Here is a 22,511-nt window from a genome sequence, read left to right on the forward strand (position 1 = left end):
TGCTGAGGAGGTGTGAGTCTGGTTTATGTTTGAGCTCCCGCATCATGCTAGCTTTGATGGATGCAGAGTTAATGCAGACTCAAAGGTTATGGACTAGTCCAGGGTAAAGCAGAGGAAGAAGAACCCATCAGCTCAGGCTGATGCAGCAGAGGCTGGTATCCCTGCCCCCATTTCACAGCTGAGGAGAGCTAGGGTGGTATCGCCGATCTGGAGCCATACTGCAGCAAAAGCAAACCCAGTCTATTTTACCAGCCTCTTCCCCTCTGGTTTTGTCTTCTGCTCTTCTCTGGTAAAATGATACAATGGGATGAGATTTAACAAGGCCAAGTGCAGGGTTCTACACTTTGGCCACAACAACCCTGAGCAACGCTACAGGCTGGGGACAGAGTGGCTGGAGAGAAGCCAGTAAGAAAAGGACCTGGGGATACTGGTAGACAGGAGGCTGAAGATGAGCCAGCAGTGTGCCCAGGTGGCCAAGAGAGCCAATGGCATCCTGGCCTGGCTCAGGAGCAGTGTGGCCAGCAGGACAAGGGAGGTTATCCTGCCCCTGTACTCAGCACTGGTTAGGCCACACCTTGAGTCCTGTGTCCAGTTCTGGGCTCCTCAATTCAAGAGAGATGTTGAGGTGCTGGAAGGTGTCCAGAGAAAGGTGACAAAGCTGGTGAGGGGCCTAGAACACAGCCCTGCGAGGAGAGGCTGAGGGAGATGGGGATTGTCTAGCCTGGAGGAGGCTCAGGAGTGATCTCATTGCTGTCTGCAACTACCTGAAGGGAGACTGTAGCCAGGTGGGGTTGGTCTCTTCTCCCAAGCAACCAGCAACAGAACAAGGGGACACAGTCTCAAGTTGTGCCACGGGAGGTATAGGATGGATATTAGGAAGAGGTTTTTCACAGAGAGAGTGATTTGCCATTGGAATGGGCTGCTCAGGGAGGTGGTGGGTGGTGGAGTTGCCATCCCTGGAGGTGTTCAAGAAAAGAAAGCCTGGATGAAGCACTTAGTGCCATGGTCTAATTGATTGGACAGGGCTGGGTGCTAGGTTGGACTGGATGATCTTGGAGGTCTCTTCCAATCTGGTTGATTCTATGATTCTATGCTTTCTCCACATATCCTTTGTGACTCTGAGACGAGGTTCCATGGCTGAAGCTCTGATCAAAGGCGAGGAAGCAGGCTGTGATTACAAGCATCAGTAGCCTTGGAAAGCAGATGATGTCCACCATCACAAAAGAGGACAGTAATGCACAATTATAATGGCCAGAAACCTGGGGTATTTTTTGGGAAAATGTAAGGTTAGTGCCTCAGTACTTAGAGCCAAACCACCAAGCACAACTGAATCAAAGAGAGGCAAGAAGCAAGTGCAAATCACTTGCATCACTTGCTCTCCAGCTCTGACCTGAACTTACCCAGTGGTCCAGCTGGAGGCAGCTCCATTTCTTTCCAAGATATGGTGGTGGTTGGCCTCGGACTCATTCTCAAAATGATGCAGAGCTGAGACAGGAGCAGGTTTTACTCCCTCTGCTGTACACAGTCCTCCAGCGCCATCCCAGACGACTTTGTGTCCTCAACCACCTCCACCTACCCTGTACTTCATTTTCCAGCATATTTCACATGTATTCTCAGCTTTGTGTTGTAAACAGAATGTCAACGGGCCACAAGATAGTGCTTTTGTTATATCAGGTATTTTTTAGCAGAGGGGAAAAAAGTAATGCAAAACACTGAAGACAGCTTGCCATTGTCTCTTCCAACCTGGTTGGTCCTGTGATTGGGGGGCCCACAGGTGCCTGGGGACCACATCCACTGCAGTGGACACAGCATTCCTTCTCCTGGTCAGTGTATCTTGCTCCCTGGCCTGCCTTCATTTGCCAGTGTAGACTTCCTCTGAGCAGGCTGAAACTAGGTGCAAGGGTAGCAGAGGCACTCGGCTCTCACTGAAATTCTCAGAAAAACACTACCTCTTGCCTCCTCCTCCTCCTCCTTGAGACATCAACGGGAGCGGATGGGTGTTGAGCCCTGCTTGCGATTGCATCCTGCGGTGGGAGAGATCTAAGTTGGCACCACCAGCAGCGAGAGACAGCATTATTGAGGACCAGCAGTAACAGCAGGCATGAGAGTATGTCTTCACCAGTCTGCCCCAGACTGCTCACCTGTAAGGAGCTCCAGGCGGGCAGATCCAGACAAGAGTTAATGCACGATTTCAGCCCGAGGTTTCGTTTGCACCTTTGCCAGAGGCTTTGCGTGAGTCTCGGCTTCTTTGCCTGTGTAATGGGTACCTGGTGACTGACGTTCCTGTGTAAACCTCCTGTCAGGCAAAGGGGGCTCCGATACTGTGACTTCACCTACAGCGTTTCTGTATGCACCTACAAAAATGATGCTGATCGGGTTGGTGTTCCTGCAGCAAGAGCTCAACTAGAGAGATGGATCTTTTAAAATACAAGGCTGGGGAGAGGGGGAGAGGGGAGTAGTGGCTGACAATTTCAGTAAGTAAACACTGCTTTGATGTGGTTCCTCATTTTTTAAAAACAAAAACGCAACCTGAATCCTAAAAGCCACGACGTATGTTTATTTTCAATGCATCCGCTAAATATTTACACTGCAAGCAAGTTAAATAAAACAAAACCGGGGGGGGGGGGGGGGGGGGGGGGGGGGGGAGAGAGAGAGAAGAAAAGGAATAAATTGGAACTTTTGTCAAGTGAACCAGATTGTGAAACGCCTTGAGGGAATAGAAGATTTATTTGGGGAGAGGGGGAAGAGGTAGGAATTTTCCATGCTATTGTAAAACATGAGCTCAAATTATATGATCCCCACAGCCAGTGAATCGCAAGGCTTCAATCAGCTGCCTCTTTTATTTTTTTCCCTTCCTCTCTTTGGTATAAAGAGGAGGGGGGGGGGGGGGGAAAGACAGAAGTGTTTCACCAACTTCTGTTGACTGTTCCTTTTTTCTCCTGATTGAAATGTGTTGTTAAACAAGATCCCACATAATCTCAGCAGAGGGTTTCTCTCGCTCGCTCCCTCTCCTTCTGGGAAGCCGCGATCAGTGCCATCGGCGCTTGATTATTTGCAAACTCCCTCCGCTCTCCTCCCCCCCCCCCCCCCCCCCCCCCCCCCTTTTTTTTTTTCCTTTTTTTTTTTTTTTTTCCCCCCGTCCTCTCTGTCTCGGTCTCCGTCTCCCTCTCTCTCCCTCCGTCTCTCTCTCCCTTTCTCTCACCCCCAGTGCAACTTTTGCAGGCGCCCCGGCACACGCAGCCATGCCGCGCTGAGAGCGGGGACACCGCGCTAGCCCCCCCCTCCTTCCCTCCCTCTCTCCTTTCCTCCCTCCCTCTCTCCTTCCCTCCCTCCCTCCCTCCCTCCCTCCCTCCGTCCCTCCCCAACGCCGCCGTCCCGAGCCGGGGGGGCCCCCGCCGCCCCTGCCCGGCCCCGCGCCTCGCCCCGGCCCCGGCCCGGCCCGGCCCGGCGCCGCCGCCCCCCGCCCGCTGGCTCGCCCGCCCCGGCCGCGTCGGAGGGCCGGCAGCGGGGCTGGATGTGCCCGGCTCCCCCCGCGCTGAGGCGGGCAGCGATGCAGAAGGCAGGCGGCAGCTTCGCCTCCGCCGAGAGACACCCGCTCAAGATGGCAGATGTGTGTTGAGTTTGGGGGGCTGCGATCTCGCGTCGTTCGTGGCGGCGTTGCCATGAATAACTGGCGTCCTTGCACCGATGGCCCCCATGTACGAAGGTAAGCCCCGGCCCGCCCTGCCGGCACCCCTCACCCTGCCGCGGGAGTGTTTTAGGAGAGCCGGGGGGTCCTCCGCAGCCCGCGATTCGCCGTCCCCCCGGCGCTGTTGTAAGGAGGCTGACGGCAGCGGGGCACCCCCGCCCTGCCAGGCGGCCGGCGGGGAGCAGGGCGAGGCGCTGGGTCGCCCCTCAGCTCTGCCCCCCCCTCTTCATCTCCGCTGTCCAGGACGCTCGGGCCGCGGCGGGGGGCGGTGGGTGAAGTCCGTGCCGGTGCCGATCAGAACAATGAGGTGGACGGAGCTTGCCCTGCGTCTCCGTGTATGTGTGCTTGCCTGCCTGCCTCTTGCTGCAGTTTTCATTTCCAGGAGCTCCTTTCACCGATTTCCCAAGAGTTCCCCCCGCCGGGGCTCTCCTGCGGGGCGCGGAGATCCCGCAGGCAGCGGCGGCAGGGTACGAGGCTGCCGGCAGCCGTCTGTCAGCTCGCCCGGCTTCTCCTTCAACCCAGCCTGGGCTACGGCGAGAAGCTCAAGTGCCCTAACTTAGTTTTTTCGTGTTGGGGAAAAAAAAAAAAAAAGAAAGAAAAAAAGAAACGGGGGACCGGGGGAGGGAGGATGGGTGTACTGGTGCATGGTTCAGGGAGAGTGCTTAAAAAAAATTAAATACATCCGGTTAAATTAAATCCCCTCTCGATGTATTTATCCTTCCTCGTTACCCCTCCCGGCTTTGCGCTGGTCGAGGAGCGTTACGTAAACCGGAGGGACATCTACACGGAGAGCGTTTTAACCCGCCCGGGGACCGATCGGTCTGTGGCGCCGAAGACTTGGGCGCCCGGCGGGGAGGAAAGGGGGCGGGGGACACGGTACTTTTCTCCCTATGGCGAGGCCGGTAAAACTTATCTGAGGAGAAAATCGAGCTCGGGCCGCAGCGCCCGAGAGGAGGACGCTCAGCGGGCGGTGTAAAGTTACCGACCCGCCGGGTTATTTCTGGGCAGCCTCGCTCTCACCGGTGGGTCGGAGTTTGGATCCGCGAGAGACAGACAAAGAGGAGTGTTTTCGACAGCGGAGGGAGGACGGCTCTCCCTCCGCACCCTGGCCGCTGCTGGGCACGAGGCTGCTGAAGCCTGAGGGCGGCGGCGCTAACGGGGAGCGCGGAGGGGCCGCGGCGGCGGGGCCCTGCGCGGCAGCGGGCCGGCGCCGGGGCCGCGGCGGGCCCGAGGTGCCGGTCTGAGCCGCCCGCCGGCGGCGCCCTCTGCCGGCTGCGCCGCTCGGCCGAGCGGCCTCGGCCCCCGGGGCCCGGCGAGCCCTCCCCTGCGCTCGGATCGCCGCCCCTGGTGTCTCACAATGGCCCCAGGCGGCCGCGGGGGCCTGCTACGGGGAGGGGGTGGTCGTTACCGCCGCCTCCCGACCTCTGCCGCGGCAGGGGGTCGCAGCCCCAGTGCATACCTGTCTGGTCTCCGCCCGCGACTTCTCGCCGGGCCGGGCCTGTACCCCCTCTGGCGCGGCCCCGGGGTCACCGGCAGGCCGGTGAGGCCTGCCTGGCATCCTCCTGCCCGGTGCTGAGTCCGCCCAGCCCCTCCCGAGCGGGCGCCGCTGCCAGGGTGGGTAATGCGGCGATTCCTCTGAAGTTCGCTCATCTCCGGGCTGCATGGCCCGGGCAGGCGACGGTGCGGTGCCCCGTGACGGGCGCCGGCCCCCGGCGACTCCACAGCGACCGAGGGCGGAGTGAGGCTCGGGGCCTGCGGTCAGCCCGACCGCGCTCCCCTCCCGGCGTGCCGCAGCGGGCACCCGCCGAGCGCCGGCACGGCCGCCTGCCCGGAGCCGGGCAGGGCAGGAGAAGGAAAAAGACAGAAGAGGCCTCGCCCGCAGCTAGGTCGGTCGGGCAAGGCGCCGGCGTCCTCCCGCGGAGGAGGCAATGGTGCGGCACCGAAGCGTGCGGTGGAAGTTTAGCATTTCCTTAGAGCATCCTAACTTCAGCGGCGCCCGTGATTCTGCCTGACTGGAAAAGAGAGCAGATGGAAAAAAAAATGCCATGAAAAGCAACTCGTACAAACGAATTCCCTGCGACCGATGCAGAAGGGTCCGTGACCATGCTCTGCGGCATGCCTCAAGCCTTAAAGTAGGTGAATATCCCAAGTGACAGCCAATGGGTAGCGTAAAGGCTGATAGAGATTGTTTTATCTGGTTTGTGTTGCAGTATGTTTGCAGATTAAATTGCTACTGGATGGCATCGAAGGAGGTGGAGAAGGGGATTAATGAACGTTTTTCTCCTCCTGGTTGCCATGAGAGAGGTCCTTAGAATTCCCTGCAATATCACAGTGCATAGATAGAAACTTGTCACAGAGAATGCGATTTCCTTCTAGGAAGGAGGCAGGGACTGCCATCCTCTCTTAGGAGCCTTGCGTTATGTGCATAATGAGTCTGGTCTGTAGCCCTTCCCTGGAGCATCAGGTACTATCAGGCCGTTGAGGAAGAGTGAAGCAGCCAAGTGGTTGGATCAGTACTGAGGGGCAGTTGCTTCTCTGCTCCTGCCCTTGACAGGGTGGTCCCAGATGGCACAAACACATGCCCACCACCACTGCTGCAAGGCAGGTGAGAGGAGGTGAAATGGTATCTCCACCGTGCACATTTCTAAACATAGGCTCTGGCAGAAAAGGAACCCCGGGAGGAAATGTGACAGAGGCATGAAATGATTCCAGTAGAAATTGAAGTGAGTGATAACATGGAGCACATGCACAAAGTCACCAGTGGTTCTCAGTGAGGGTGTTGTGTGCCTGTATTCACCAGCTAGCTTAAATACTAGCTCTGGGAAGCAGAACGGTGTCTCACCTAATATTAATAGGTGAGGCATGATAAATAAGTGAATATCTGGTGTGAAATTCCGTACACGTGCCAGGAGGATTTTCCCATTTGTTGTAAGGAATTCATAGTTTTTGCCATCGTCTTCTCCTGTGCAGGGTTTTTCTCCTTCATTTTTTTTCTGTGTGTTGCAGAGCTGAGCATCAAAATGAAAGACATGAAAACCTACCAAGTGAAATAAACCAGAAGTAACACTGCCATGCAATATTTGACCTGGATTTTAGTTTCGATTGTGAGCTGTACAGGAAATGTATTGGACTTCAAAGTGGACCTCATTATGTGTAATCCTACATGGCCTCTGCCCTACAGCTGGGGCAAACTAATGTCCACTGTGCCACTAAGCAGAGTAGATGCTGCTTCCTCAGGGGTAGCTGTATTGTCTTCAGAGGAGGTAAATGGCTTGAGATGTGAGAATCTGGTTCTTTGAACTCTTAGTAGGCAATATGACCCTTGCTGTGCAAAGTCATCATTGGAGGGCTCATTGTCTGACGTTTCCTCCTGTGCAGGAGACAAAGCCCAGGTCTATTGACCAGAGGAGACCCCATTTTAAAAGGGGGCTTGCTTCTAGATACAATCAGTCCTGGGCTCTGGATAGATCTCTGCCCTGAGTGGGTGTGTCCACCAGTTTCCTGGGTGCCTTACACCTGGCATCCTTCAGAATTGGATAAAAAGAGGTGTTTATACACTTCAACCTTTATTTTCTAAACAGCCATTACTTCTGTTTTGATTTTGTTCCTCTTTGCTTTGCTTCTTTCTTATTCCTGACAAGTTTTTTTGCAACTCGTGGTGTATTTTTAGCAGCTGGGTTGGTAGTTTTCTGTGTGGGTGGCTTATGGAATTAATCAAGGTAATATTTGTAAATTGCAGCTCACCACCGGTGCTGCTGCTGGAGCTTGGTGCAGGCAGGGACCTGCCTGTACGTTGTCCTCATCCCATGAGGGGCTGTGAAGCCTGAAAATGTGGTGCTGAACAGGTCGTGGATCAGATCCAGTTTAATGCTAGGAATAGGCCAGCCTGCTGGATTTTGAATGCCTCCTCAAATCTCGTTAAAGCATGCAAAACTCAGTCATCGAGAAGGTGGCACCAGTGAGGCAGAATATAGGTCTTTACCCCAAAGTTTGTGCAGGGAGATGCTAACTCTGAGGCATTTCCTGTTTATGAATTAGTAACCAACACTTAAGCTAAGTCAATGCTGGGACCAAAACTGTAAGTTTTTATTAGCTCAGGATATGGCTATAGCCAGGATAACAGGAAGCCCCCTCCAGTTATAATTATTGTTGTTATCTTGCTGCTGCATCTAGCAATTAAACGGGTTTGAGATGTAATGGGAGAAAAATGCTGGTTTATTTTCAGAAATGGCAAGACTGCTGCTGGGACCAGGGGCCAGGGCAAGCTGACAAACGATGTTCTTGGCTGAAGAGGCAAGCACAGTTACTTGCTACAGTCAGTGGCCCTTGGACTCCATACAGCACATTCCTCTGCTGGCGGTAACACGTGGGGAAAACTCCATTGGCTTTGGCTGGACATCTCAGCTGGCCTTCAAAATTACATTATTGCCATTTTCCTGTGCCTCAGTTTCCCAGTTTACACCATGGTTGCTACTTACTGCTCAGTTTCACATGGTGCTTTGAAACTGCTGGGTGTCCTGTCATCCAGGCTAGGCAAAAGTTGGCTGTGTGTCCTGGTCAGTGTGAGCCTTCTGCCATTGGAAGACAACCTAGAGACCTCCTTTTTGCCTGTGAGAGTTTTGAACTTAGGTCTGCCTCCGGAAATTAGATTTGATGTACTTGGTTGGCTAACGGAATAACAGTCAGTTTTGGCCACATAACAGCAGTGGCATGTTAAAAGTATGTAGAGAGTCAATCAGGAGGAAAGTTCTGGGAAGTCAGATTGGTAACCTGAGCATGGAGATAAATCCAGGTCTTGATTGTGGGTATCACCAAGCGGGTTCCAGGTGATGATGTTAGAGCAGTCTTGCCAGATGTTGAGGTCAAGGGTAAGTTTAGAAGCTTCTGCTCAGTCTAGGCTGAGAGACTCCAATATGAAACATATTATGCCACTTAGGTGCAGGTGTTGAGGCAGCTGGGACAGTGCATATCTTTGGTCAGGACTCCTGCAAATGGGAGTTTACAAAGGCATTCAGTGGTGGGCTGGCAGCTATTATGGTGTCCACATCCCTGTGTCTCTAGAGGGTGGATAAGCTGAAACTGGATGTTTTTGAAAGTTCCACCCTTTTCCTCTCTGAACCCAATATAAGAAGGTATTTTAAGGTCTGTGCCTAAATTTAAGCTTGCAGGCAGTGCTGCTGACTTAATTAGAATTGTTTGTGTCTTTAAAGCTGGCCACATGCTGAAGTACCTTTCTGACTCATGGCCTCTATAGCTTAATCAGTCCATTTATAAAAATGAGGTTGGTTCCTCACCCTTACTCAGTAATCTCTGCCCTCTGAATATGAAATATTATTTATAGGGCTTTTTCTTATAGGGTTTTGCAAGGTTAACTGGTAGATAACAGTAAGTGAGAATTACTTGCTATATAGAGAAAAGGTTTTTTTCCTCAGTTATTTACATACCCCACCATGGACTGAGGTGTTTCACAGGTGGCTTTCTCTTTTGAAGCCATCCCACCACACAAAAAGAGTGCAGCTTTTTGTTTTGAAAGTAAACATGGGTGATAATTTCACTCCAGATAGAGCATTTAGCAATTTATCTGTTTGTCATGGGGGAAGAGTAGAGATGCATTGCTGCTTCCATCCATTTACAGTGCAAAGAGTGCATCTGAGTTCTCCACTTGGGCACATCTGCAAGTGAGGTCCTTCGTATGGAAAGCGCAAGTGAATGTGTTTTAGGACTGCCCTTGAATACAGGTAGCCTTCCAAGTAGGGTAACTTCAGTGCTGGAAGTTATTCTTCTAAGACTTCCCCACACAGTTGAGTGAATGAGCAGCCACTGTCTCTGTAGACTGTCAAGGACATTGCCACATTGCAGAATATCTTGGAGAGTCCAGAGTCAGGACTAAAAGAATCAAAAAGCCATGGCATTAGAATTTATTTATTGAATGTAAGTAATAACTTGTAATGGTGTGTGTTTATACAGTGCTGTATATCATCAAGGCGCTATATAAAGAGTGGCTGGCTGATCAAACCACTGACAGAATGATGCCAAGAAATGGAGTCTGTTACTTACTTGCAGAATGGGTACAAAATATGCAGTGGGAGGCAAACGTCCTTGAGATGTAAGCCTTTCTATCTGCTCCTGGGTTTGATACTGATTTTGAGGGTTGTAGCATAGATCAGACCTGAGGATCTGTGGAGTGGGAAGCACCACTTCCACATGGCAAGGCTTAGCCCATCTATGTTCCATCCTGGAGGGTGAGGGAATTCTATGCTGGGTGAAGGATGGCATAGTGTACTCCCTTGGATTTGTTCAACATTTGCCACTGCACGGGGCATTTGCTTGGGGAAGCTGAATCTCACTCTTTATTCACTCCTTACTCTCTGTCCTGCTCAGCTTCTGCGGCCTGTACTGACATCTGTCTCTGGAAGGGTGAAATGAGAGCTATGATTCTATAAGTCCTACCCTAGTAAGCAGGAAAAGGTTACCCTGCAAGGCAGTGGTGTTTGCCTCAGATACTTGGGGAACTCAGAAGGGCAGCTGTCTTCTCTGTTCATTATAACCTTTAATCCTTAAAGGCATTAGCAAGACCTGGAACCACAGTGTTAACACAGCGGTACTCTGCAGACTGACATCTCCTCCAGCTCTAATCGCTGACAGGTTTATTTTGGTCTGTAGGCTATGCTGAAATGCCAAAGAAACTTACCTCTCACCAAAATCATTGAAATCCTAGGAAGTGGGCATAGACAAGACTGCAAAAAGTTGTTCAAAACAGAGGATGTACTATACGTAATGTATGTCTGTCCACGTACACTAGAATGTTTGTCCACTGTATTCCCTATGTATGAAAGCCCAGGGTGGCACTGCTTGCCTTTGATGCAATGAAGGGATTTTACCTCATCTGTAACTCTTCTCTGCTTTGATTGCTGTGATTCCTTGTCCCATCATCCATACAGTGGATGGTGGGAGAACTATTCTTTCTTCTTTGACATGTCTTTCCCCGCCTTTATCTTCTTTAGGCTAAACTCTATCTCAGACATCCTGCATTCTCTTCATCTGGTCCACCTTTCTCTCAAATAACACTGGCAGAACACAGTGCTGTACCCAGGTCTTGCACTGTGCAAGTAGAGCAGAATCATTCCTTCACATCTGTTACAGGCAGCATTTGTCTTTGGTTTAACTTCTGCACTCTGACACTGTTCACCTCTGTGTGCCTTGTGATGTGCTGTGGGTCCCAAATTCTGCAAGGCCTGATGCCTGGTGTTCTGTCCTGTGTGTGTGGAGCTGGCCTTCCCTGTCTTAGCATAGGATTTTCATATTTGTCCCATTTGAATTTTCTCATGTACCTTTCAATTTGTTGTGACTGTTTCAAATTCAAATCTAATTCCCCTGACTTTGCAGTCCCTGGCTTTGGTGCCACCTGTCAATTAAAAAAAAGGCACATATTCTGTTTCTTTACCAAGATCAGCTTTGTTTTCCACTTTGCATTCTCAAACAGAAAGCACAGAAGAGAACGAAATATAATTAAAAAACAGGAACAGAATCTTGCCCCTAAAATATGAAAGAAACTGAACAAAACCACAAAACACTTGTCATTGTTTACACATGTACTATTCTTTTACTCTCCTTTGGTGCTTTTGAAGTATTCCTAAGAGCAGTTGTGTTTGCTGTAGTAGTGCCAGTGCTGAACAAAAGCAGGACCTGACTGCACTAGGCATGACATTGACATGAAGGGGTAGATAGCTCCTACCCTAAGGATTTGCAATTTATGTAGAGTAACACAGAGGGTGGATTATACAAACAGGCTGGGCTCTTTGTGGAGAGGAAATCACAATGTGTGGGTTTCCTTAAACTTTTTGTGACAGAGATTCGTTTGAGGAGTGGAAGGATAGGCTGGAGGTTGTGAAGAAATAAGTAAATAGGTCAGGAACAAGAGAGAAGAGGATGAGAGTAGCAGATGTGGAGGGAAGAGGAGGGCAAATGATTGTACGAGAGAGAAGAAGGTGACTCCTGAAAAGTACAGAGGCTGAGGCTGTCACAGCCAAGGCCAACAGGAACAGAAAGTGGGGTGAATGATTGAAGATCCCCGTGTGGCCTTTTTGCAGCTATCCTTTACGTCAGTCTCTTTTGGGTTCTTTTCCTGCAGCTACCTCTAACATCTTTGGCGGGAAAGATGTGTGACACAGGAGATACCACCTATATCCTAATGCTTACAGGCAGGACAGAGAGTCTGTCTGGGAGTTCCCCAGCTGCAGCTGAGACCAGAAGCAAAACTGATGCTGCATCATTCCCGTAAGATCTCTGATCCTGCTATCTATACTCAGGAAATTCTAATGGGGCAGAGATTAACTCAAACACTAGCACTTTTCATTGATGTGATGAGATCTTCGTGATTTCCTCCCTTGCTGCCATTGTCTTTCTCATGATGAAGGTTGTGCAGGAAGAATTTCAGCTGCAATCCTCTCTACTCCTCCTCCTTGGCAGGCCCTACATGCTGAATATTCCTGCAGCCTGTACATGGTATCTTTAAGGGCACATGTAACTGTCCCACCCTTTGTCTGTCCTCACATCTGCCTTTCTCTTGCCATCAATCCAGGTGATCGAAACGGGTATGAGCAGGGAAGTACAGTCAGTAGTGCCAGAGCTTATGGGTGAGAACTGCACATGCATCATGCCACACATGGATGTGCAATGCCTGAAGGCTGGGCATGTTCAGAGCACAGGAGCCTCAATGCACTGTTCTCTCTGTTAGCAGGTCAGGTATGTTGGTACACTTGGCAGTGAGTCTATAAGATTATGGTTTTCCTTTCGGGTGAAGAGAGCAGGAAGATATCTTTTTGTGCTTGTAGTATAGGGGTCAGGGCATTTATTTGCTACTGGATGTGATCCAGTTAATTCAGTGTGTCTCTGCATAGATAGGAAGCAGCAGAGAAGAAACAGTCCAGGAGGTTCCTGGAGTGTGTGGAAGATAACTTCCTCACACAGCTGGTGAGTGAGCCAACTAGGGAAGACACCCTGCTGGACCTGTTTTTTTGCAAACAGAGGGATGTTTGGGTGATGTGATGGTTGGAGGCCTCTTTGGGCTTAGCAATCATGAAGTGTTAGTGATAGGACAAGAGGAAATAGCCTGAAGTTGTGCCAGGAGGAGTTTAGATTGGACATTAGGAAAAATTTTTTCCCTGAAGTTTGTCAGTCATTGCAACATGTTGCCTGGAGTAGCCAACACTGGAAATATGGTGGTGCCTAGGGATGTGATTTAACAGTGGTCTTGGAAGTCCACTGTTCGTGATTGACTTGATCTTAAAGGTCTTTCTCAGCTAAATGATTCTATGATTCTGTTTATTTTTGCTTGAAGATAGGATTTTTCTTTTCTAGTTAGATACTGTAAAGGCACACAGGATGGTGGGTAACCATTAAACTCCCTGGCTATTAGCTGCTTTGGTGAGGTCTTATGCTAACACTTCTGGAGGGAAAGTTACAGCAGGTGGTGAAGTACGTTGATGGTTTTAGCAGCAAGCCTCAGAAAGTACCCAGTCCCAAAAAAGTTGCAGAACATATCAGGGAAAGTTTGCTTTTTCAGGAAGATCCTTTAGCTTTCTCAGAATATTTTTACTCGTAGGCAAAATTTGTAAGCATTCTTTGTTTTTTAAAATGGGGTTTGTGTTCTGCTCTTGTCTGCAGCAACGCCTGCACTGAAGATGTATTTATCTTTTCTGTGTTAACACTTGCTGTTCCTGGAACGTCTCCTGCTCAGCAGCTGTTTGTAGATGTTTTTATTTCTCTCCCATCATCATGTACCTTTCCTTCCTGTTAAAGGCACCCATAAACCTCTTGTAGTGACATCATAGCTGTTTCCGTAGCAACAGATTATGATACTAGAACAGGGGATAATATCAAACAGGAGGAGGAAGAGATAAATTATGGTGTTTGTGTGCATGTGTCTGAGGGCTTGATTATATTCCTACATCTCTTCTGAGGATGTTGTCTGCCTGGTTTCTCCTCTGTTTATCTTACATGTCTTTTAAAGGTTAGGAGAATGTAAAGAGAAAAAAAGATCTGGAGGTCAGAACAATACAGACACGTATTTTTGATGGTCTCTGTGTAAACATAGTAGGCTGAGTTTCTGTTTTTTTTTTGTCTTAGTGATGCCTCTCCTGTGTCTCTTGAGAGTAATCTAGTCTGGAGGAAACTTAGAGGCATAACAATCACCTGGTGCAGCTTCACTTTTATTTTAATTATGAATTATTCATAACCAGTAGCAGCAGGGATCACAAATCAAGGATCTCTGTGATGCAGATTTTCCAAAAGATGGACGAATGTGGCATGGCATTACCCTAGAAAGCTTACCACCTGTGTTTGAGAGAAGATGCAACAGGTGCTAAAATCAGCCAGAGCGGGAAGAGGGAGAAGTACCCACAAGAAAGGATATCAGCAGAAGCATGATCTCTAGACAGTGTTCCAGCCAGCCCAGAAAGTGGTCATCGTGAAGGTGGTCTGAGTGTCATCCCAGTGTTAGCTTTTCACAGTGATGTTCCTGGAATTGCTGTGCTGGAGGTGAATTTGATATCTGTTTTGTAACCAGCTGCATTGGTCTTTTGTGGGTTCAGACTATGCCTCTGACAGGAGCTGACAGCAGCTGGATTGCAGAAGGATGAGTATCCATGTTGCTCCACACTTATGTTGGTAGCAAGGCTGTTTCTTTAAGTGTGAGACTGGAGGTAAGGAACATGCAGCTAAAATTTGTGGGGTTTTATTTTCTCCTAGGCAGCATGTAGCATTGACAAATTCCAAGTAGTTTGGCAAGGATATTCAGCAGGTCTCCATTTTGCTTCCAGATAGCAGTAATTTCTGGCCATCATCGCTACTTTCCTATTTAGATGATTGACTTCAAAAGCTGAAGAAAAAAAATCTGAGAAAACACCCTTAGATATCCTCATAATTCTGTGCCTGCACAATCTTTAGTTGTCTTGTGTCTGAAGTTCTGGAGTGTTAAATGGACATTGCTAGTCTTTAACACACACTGAGTAGGGTTATCTCTAACATGGACAATCTCTCGTGGTGCTCTTGAGCACCTTAACTCTTGCAAACAGTTTTGATCCCAGGCTTAGGCATTCTGGTGCCCCAAGGAGGAGTATAGGGGAGAGATCTGAGCAGAGCAGTAGCAGGTAATACAGCATCTAGCTATATTGATGTGATAGAGTAGGGGAGTACATAATGAGGCTCTTCCCATATGGGAATTCAGTGATGTGCTGCAAGATGAGCCCTGGGTCAGCAGCAGAGCAGCAGTGGGATTAGCTGATGCCCATCCCCCAGCCCCAGTATGTCAGCACACAGGAGCAGGAGCTTTCTGGCATCTGTGCAGGACTGCTGGCAGGCTTGGTGGCCATGTTAAGCAGAGTGTTTTTGGTCCAGCCTAGTGCCACCAGGATGGACAGGAACTAGGAGGAATCACACGAGTCACTCAGACTCTTCAGTGCCACCAGGGGTTAAAGTTGCTCAGAAGATAAGTGAGCCCAGAACACCTCAACAGGATTTAAAAGTTAGGTCACCTTCATGGAAGCTTATCTGGAGCCAGTAGAGACTGCAGAGGACTGTTTGAGTGTGCATAGCTTGCACAGTGCCAGCATGCTATGCTAGCCCACAGCAAGCTGACAGTGTTGTCTTGCAGGGAGCACACTTCTACAGTGAGACCTTGGGATGATAGGTGCAAAGGAAGCTGTAACGAGGTCCTTTGCAGAGGGAAAAGAGATCACAACCCTATCTCTGAAGCCAAATTAAAAGAAAAGGATGACGCTTGGCTACAGCCAGTTTGTGGACAATGTGTTAAAAACCAGGACCTTGTAACTCCTTCAGTACTTGTGCCTAGAAAGCAAGTGGGGATCAGTCATGAATACAATTACAAATTTCTTCATCTCTTGTGGCACTGACTGGCACTACCAGAAAGCTGTCTTCCTGTCAAACTGCCATTCTCTCAACATCAGAATACACATGTATTTAGGAAGTGGGGGTCAGGAATACGTTGTGAAGCCTACTTTAAAATTGCCACACCACCCAGTAAGCACATGTGAAACCCAGGCATGAACATTTTCCATTGATGTTGGTGATGGCACTTGCAGTGTTATTGCTTTTCTGAGACTGGATAATGAGAGCACACCTTCAAATGCCTGTGCTGCCTGAAAGCGTGTGCAAGTCAGAGGGGACAGTAGATGCTGTCACCAAGCCATGTGTGTGAGTACAAATGGAAGAGTATGCATGTGTGTGCTTGTGGGACTCTTCACATGTTTGCAGGCGTGTGTAGAAGCGTGCACATGTACTTGTGTGTGGTTTCATCCCTTTTGTCCATGGAGGGCAACGTGGACCTGATTCTCCTTAGAGCTATTGTGCCATTCTCAGCAAATTGCATTTGTACCAGGGCTCTGTTCTGCTGCAGGGAATGAAGAAGGGAGATTTATTATAAATATAAATTAGGCTTTCTGTGTGTTTGTGAGCTGTCACAGCCTGTATGGGAGGAAATATAAACAAGGTGAAAGCTGGGTGTTTATGTGGAGTGATGCTGTGACAGGGTATGTGTTGGTAGGGGTGCAGTCTGCATAAGGGTTTGTGTTGCTGGTGTGAGTGTAGAAGGCTGTAAATCACAGTGTGCTCAGGAGGGCACTGCAGAAGGCAGGGAGAGGTTTTTTGAAGAAATGGGATTATTTTTCAGGCAAAACAAAAGGATTACTAGAAATCCAAACCTGAGAAGAATGTCGTCCAAGACATTTTGACTGAGAATGATCTGTAATCCACACCCACCAGCTCGTCTCCATCATGACCCAGAACATCTGCACAGCCAGTGTCTTTTACACATCTCTCCCAGTGCCAGGTTTTGGTAGCCCTACTGGACCAGTTCTTGTGTATCTGCAGCTCTGAGGTTTGTCCTCCTGAATCCTCAGTTGTTTCAGTCTTGACATGGGCCTGTGCTGTAGCATGCATCTGTATGCAAATGCAGCAGTCACTGTGGAATCTGTATCCATTTAGATTTGTTTACTGACTTGCAATTTATCTAACATAGGTGAGACCACCTCAGTAAAGTAGCTTTTATCTTTTTCAGCATCTTGTGGGTAGATGCCTGAGTCTTGGTTTTGTTCTTGCTCAACTGTGAACTCAAGCTACAGACTGTGGAATTCACCTCTTTAGAACTGAGCTTGGCTTGAAAGTTATTCTGTGTTCTTCCAAAATCATTGCTGTTTCCCAGAGGAGCACTTGAATCATTATCAAACCCTGCATTTCCTCTCAGCCAGGAAGGGTTGAAGCGGTTTCAGGAAAAGGATGCTTTACAAGGAGATGTCTGCTTTCCCTTGCCATGTCATGTCACAAACAGACACTGAGACTCCTGCCAAAGAGCTGCTGCTGCCTGTAGAAAATAATGTGTGAGGGAAGAGGAGGATAGGATGTGAGTGAATGGCAAGGTAGGACAGGGTTTCAGGTGGGGATGCTTGATGTTTTTGATAGCATGCACAATAGAACAGATGCTTGTGGCAGCACTGGAGGTGAGATGGCAAATATGATTGTGTCAGTGAACCAAATTGCAGGTTATAGTTTTTATTGCAGTTGGTACTCCTGTCCATCTCATCTTCTCCTTATAGCCAGGATGGTGAAAATCTTGTGTATTTCGTGTTTGTTTTTCTGTCCCTAGCAGCCTCTTCCCCTCTACTGCCTCCACCCCAGTACCGTCCTGTTACGTTTAGATGTGCTTGGTTTGAGACGACAGCCCACCTGAGTTGGGCATGGGGGAGAAGGATGCAGGCACAGTTGCATGAGTAAAACATGCCGTGGTTACTGTGAATTACTTGCTGAAAAGGCAGATAAGAGGGAGTTACTTGGTTAACTGAGGCAAGGGAAGTTGGAGCCTCTCCTGTTGACCTCAGCCCTCCTGCCTTGCCTGCCTGGGACATGCAGAGGTCTGTGAGAGGCAGACACTCCCTATCTCCTGCTCTGAGCATCCAGGTGGATGGAGTGCCTACTAGCCAGCCTGCAGAGCACTCATCCACTTTGCTGTTGAAGGTGGAAACCCAGCAGTACATGAGAGCCGTGAAATCTAACTGTGTCAGGACAGGCTGCACTTTAAGCCCCATGTAAGCCCTAATTTGAAGGCTTAAAGGGAACTGAAGTGTGGCACCAAGACCTGCAGCCGAGTGTCACCCTTTGTGAGCTGAGGCAGCCTGCCAGGTGGCGAACTGAGGGGCAGGACAGCCTCTGCCTTCCCAGCTGGGCCAGAAACCTCCAGGCAAACTTCTTGGACCCACAGAAATGTTGGATTTGGTCAGGTTTTAAACTGTAAAAATATGATTTGATTAATTGCGGCTGGCAGTTCTGACCTCTGTGGTTTTCACTGCATGCCCAAAGAAGTTGTTGCAGTGATGGTCTGGTTCTGCCTCTAGCTCAGGTGGTCTCCATGCATCTGGTTAGGTATATTCATCCCTGTAGTTCTGCCCCTGATAACAGCCCTCCATCTCTCCAGCCTGTTCACTGTTTCTCTTTGCAGGCAGAAGGCTCTAGTTCATGGCTAGCAGCAGATACACAACTCTGTGCCAGGCTCTTAAAGACCATGTGTAGCCACCCTGGTGAGCCTCTGTCACCTTCCATTTCATTTTCATGCCTGTACCTCCTCCTTTCTACACTTGCTGTCTGTAGAGGGACCTTTTTCATGTGGTGCCCCTCAGGAGGATGCCAGTATCAGTGCTCTGCTGTAGTGGATGAGCTGCCCAGCACACAGGTAGTCACAGGGGGTTGAGTTTCGCCATTTGTTCCTTTTTTTTGGTGATTGGTCCTTGTTTATTTTTTTTGTTACAATCGTTGTTGCATCCACTTAGGGTCACTTCAGCATTGAATGCTTTTGTCTGTTTTGGAGCCCCATTACTGCTTAAAACGCAGCTTTAGATTTAGGAAAGCCACAGAGTTAGCTGGGCTTGAGAGGAGGATTTTTGGTGAGGAGCAGATCTATGTGTTTGGATTGTATCTGAAAATGGCTTCTGTTGCTGGAAAGCACACATGCATCTACGTGCCTGTACTGACCCATGTCTGCATATGTCCCAGGGAGCATCCTGTGACATCCTGCCCACCTTCCTCCTCTTGTAGGGTCCATGGGACTCCAGCATAAAGCATGACTGCTGAAATCTGGAAGGTGACTAAATCCTAGGTCTCATTTGCACAAACATATTTGGTTCCAATCCTAAAGGCTTTTTGCCTTCCCCTGCCTATACCTTCATTTCAGAAACATGTAAAATTAGTTTATTTTTTTCAAAACACCACAAATATGGCTGAGGATGGGAGCCTTTTAAATTATATTTGGCACAGGAGGGATAAGGAGGATTCTGGAAGTTCTGCAAGTGAAACTCCATGGGTGTTTGTCGTTTACACACTGTCAGGAGGGAGCACTTAAGAGACTGGATAGACCAGGAGAGCAGCAGTGATATTTGCAGCCTTTTACGTGTAGGTCTGCTGTTCAGATCAGAGCTCTCAGTTTTCTTCCAGCCTAGTGTGTGAGACCTCACACACTGAGTCATGTTTCAGGCATAAACCTTGCATGGATGGTCATCTGTTGGATAGATGTACTGTCATATGAAGGGTGACAGGCTCTATGGCAAGGTTGCTGCAGGAACAGGATGCAATCCTGACTAGCTAGGCTGCTTCCAAGGCAAGAAACCTGCAAGATGCTTTCTGATGAAGTGGCCATCCCTTTTGTGGCAGGTTCTATGGTGCAAAGAAGACAAAACTGGTTGAACTCACAAGGAGGCAGCCGTGGCAGTGATTCTCAGGTTTGCTGAGGGTCAGTGATGGTGGCACATTGGTATGATTGAAGGCCTTACCACTAGCAAAGTTTTTGTTCACTTTTACTGGTTGCTTACCAGATCTCAGAAGCATTACAAAGAGTGACAAATAGCTAAGACAGTCTGTAAGGTAGGGACAAGGCTGGGCTCCCCTGCTGTGTCTCCCTCTAGAAGACAGAAGGACTCTGCCTTCCTGGTGGGAGTTCCACACCAACACTGGTCATGCCATGTGCACCTGGTGCTCTGTTTCTAAAGCTGCCAATTCAGTGTCTTCCACCTGCACCAGATCTCTAGGAGGCAGAAACAAAGAAGAGTTGGAGGCTTGTCCAAGCAGAGACTGAGTGTTGGAGAAATCCCCCTAGCTCTCCTGTTAACATCAGCAAAGGAGAGGGAGAGGTTTATGTCCTGTACTGCCTTTCAGCCAGAAAGGATGCATGTGCCTGGGGGCTCCTTGCCGTGCTGTCTTACCATGCTCACGGGTTTCATGGCAGCACTTTTAGCACCTGAGGATAGGTGTGAAAAGGCAGGAGGCAGAGGAGGAGGAGATAGAGGTGGTGTAAGTTAATACAAGCCCCAGTGGGAAGCTGTGGCAGGCAGCATTATTTCAGTGGTTTGAGCCAAAACTTTCTCTCTCTCATTAAATTACAACTAATGCAAGTAGCATTGTGAAGGAGGAATTTGGGAACTGTTGTTCATCATCCAATCACTTGTAACGAATGTGCTGCTCAGTGCCATAGCCCATAGCCTAGCTGAGAAGTAATTCACTTGGTATTTGCAGGCATGACATGCATGCCAGAAGAATTCCACTGTTAGCATTATTCCAGCATTAGCAAGGGGATATGAAAATAAATGATGAGTTATTGTTTTTCATTATTATGTTCAGCCTTTTCACTCCTCTGTCTTTTTCTCTTGCTCCATCTGTGGAGAAAGGGGTTTCCCATTCCCTTTGCTTTCAGAGCAGGCAGGTTGTGTCCTCAATCATCCCAGCTGCGTTATCCCCTTCCCAGAACAGCAGCATCCTTCCACTGGTCTCTCTTCTTGTCCCATACTGGGTTTGGAGATCAGCCACAGTGATCTTTTAAATTGGTGGAGAATATCACCACAGAATCATACAACATTGAAGAGGACCTCACCATTTTGTTATGGCTCTACAAAGCTTTTCTGTCACCATCTCTCAAGGGCACTAAGTCCTGCTCTTCATGGTTGCACTGACAGACTCAGAGTTTGGTGGCAAGTTCTTTACTTTGAGGTCACCTGCAAGCCTTAAATGAGTCTTCAGTAAAAAAATAAATGAGGAAAAAAGGGAGAGACACTGGAGCAGGTTGCCCAGAGAGATTGTGGATGCTCCCTCCCTGGAACCAGGTTCAAGGCCAGGTTGGATAAGGCCTTGAACGACCTGTTCTAGTGGGAGGTGTCCCTGCCTATGGCAGGTGGTTGGAACTAGATGATCTTTGAGGTCCCTTCCAACCTAAACCATTCTCTGATTCTGTGAAAGCTCTTGAGGCGACTGTCAATCTGCATGTGCAGGATTGGAGTCAAGCAGCCCCTGCTGGGGTCTGCTGGCCATGGCCGGTGCTTAAAAGAAATCCCCAGGGCAAACAAAGATGTGTGACCTGTGGTTCTGAGGGACATCCTAGTGGGCTTTCCTGTGTTTTCTGCAGAGCTTTATAAATGGCAAGGAGTGAAACATTACAGGGGAATGAGGCAGTTAAGCATTATTTATCCCTACTTTCTACCAGGGACGACCAAAGAAGAAAGTGTAGCATTTTCAGAGATGGCCGGTTTCTGTGATCATCAGTTCTTAGGGCTGGTTTAAGCTGGCACATAAACACCCAACTGCACAAAATAAAAGACTTCTTTGGAAAACCAAGCTTAAATATCCCCATGAAATCCCCAGATGAGTCAGTACCAGTGCTATGCAGGATTCCTGTGCCCTTAATCAACTAACCCAGGCAGTCTTTCATGTCACTGAGTTGCTGCTCACTCCAGTGGCCTCAGCCCACACTGGCTGTTCAGCAGAGGCCTGACTGAGCTGAAGGCAGATGGTAGGTTAAAAGCTTGTGCTGATCCTACTACTATTAACTGTATCATTCTTCTGTGCAGCAAGCTGCTCCCTTTGAACATCAGCAGAACCGTTTCTAAGAGCCCTGCGGCCCAGCCTCGCGTGACAGAGTAGCTCATTTTATCAGGGAAAAAGATGCCTTGGCAAACTTTTGAGTGTAAGCTGTTAAGGGTAACCTCGAGATGCTGGAATAAGCAGCCATGGGCTTTGAGGAAAGAGCAGCAGCCAGCTGCAGGTGTTGTGTTCCTGCCAGTGAAGGAATGCAGGAAAGCCACTGCTTCCCCCCCCCGCCTTGCCATGTTCTTTATTCATCTTCTCCCAGGAGCAGTGTGTGCACTGGGATGTCCTGTGACGTTGCTTTGCACGTAACCACGGTTATGGAATCCAAAGCTGCTGGGTCAGTCTTCTTGCCCAGCCTCACACCATGCTGCCAGCACACCTTGGCACACAACAATCTGCAGTATGTCATGGTTACCCGAGTGCAGCCCTAACCTGTACCTCTCCTGAGATGTCTCAGGTTACTCCCTCTCCCCCACCACTGGCACTTGCCCCAGCCACTTGGCACTTGCTGACATACATGCACAGCCTTTAGCACTGATGGCACATGTGGTTCTCACCAGTTCACTTTAGAGTAGTTGCAATATCCCATGTCTCAGAAAAGAAGAAGTCGTATCCCTGTGCCCGAACTCCTCCCCACAGCCCACTCACAGCCATTGCCAAGGTCCTTTCCAATGGGAAGCAATAACCTGCGTTAGATTCTTCTCTGATTTTGCAATATTCATAAACAGGGTGGTGGAGACACTGGGTGTGAAGCTGTGAACTCCTATTTACTTGTGATCTAAGAAAACTATTTAAGTTCAGACCTCAAAGGGCAAGCAGAAGTGTATGACCTCATGGTATGAAAAAACAGGAGGAGATTAGTAAAAAAGTACATTTCTGAGGTACAGAAATGTCCACGGGGAAAAAA

The 22,511-nt window shown here is 49.0% G+C and overlaps 1 protein-coding gene across 2 annotated transcripts in view; it reads left to right on the forward strand.

Moving 5' to 3' along the window:
• Positions 1–3,457: 3,457 nt before the first annotated feature.
• The window catches only part of HIPK2 (homeodomain interacting protein kinase 2), a 138,618-nt gene continuing 119,564 nt past the window's right edge, over positions 3,458–22,511 (forward strand). For both annotated transcript variants that reach the window (XM_064155471.1, XM_064155472.1), the window contains exon 1: positions 3,458–3,706. In XM_064155471.1, the coding sequence (XP_064011541.1) occupies positions 3,688–3,706 (19 nt within the window). In that variant the 5' untranslated portion in view covers positions 3,458–3,687. The remainder of the gene's footprint in view (positions 3,707–22,511) is intronic.

Source organism: Pogoniulus pusillus, chromosome 15, assembly GCF_015220805.1.
Source record: "Pogoniulus pusillus isolate bPogPus1 chromosome 15, bPogPus1.pri, whole genome shotgun sequence".
Lineage (NCBI taxonomy): Eukaryota > Metazoa > Chordata > Aves > Piciformes > Lybiidae > Pogoniulus > Pogoniulus pusillus.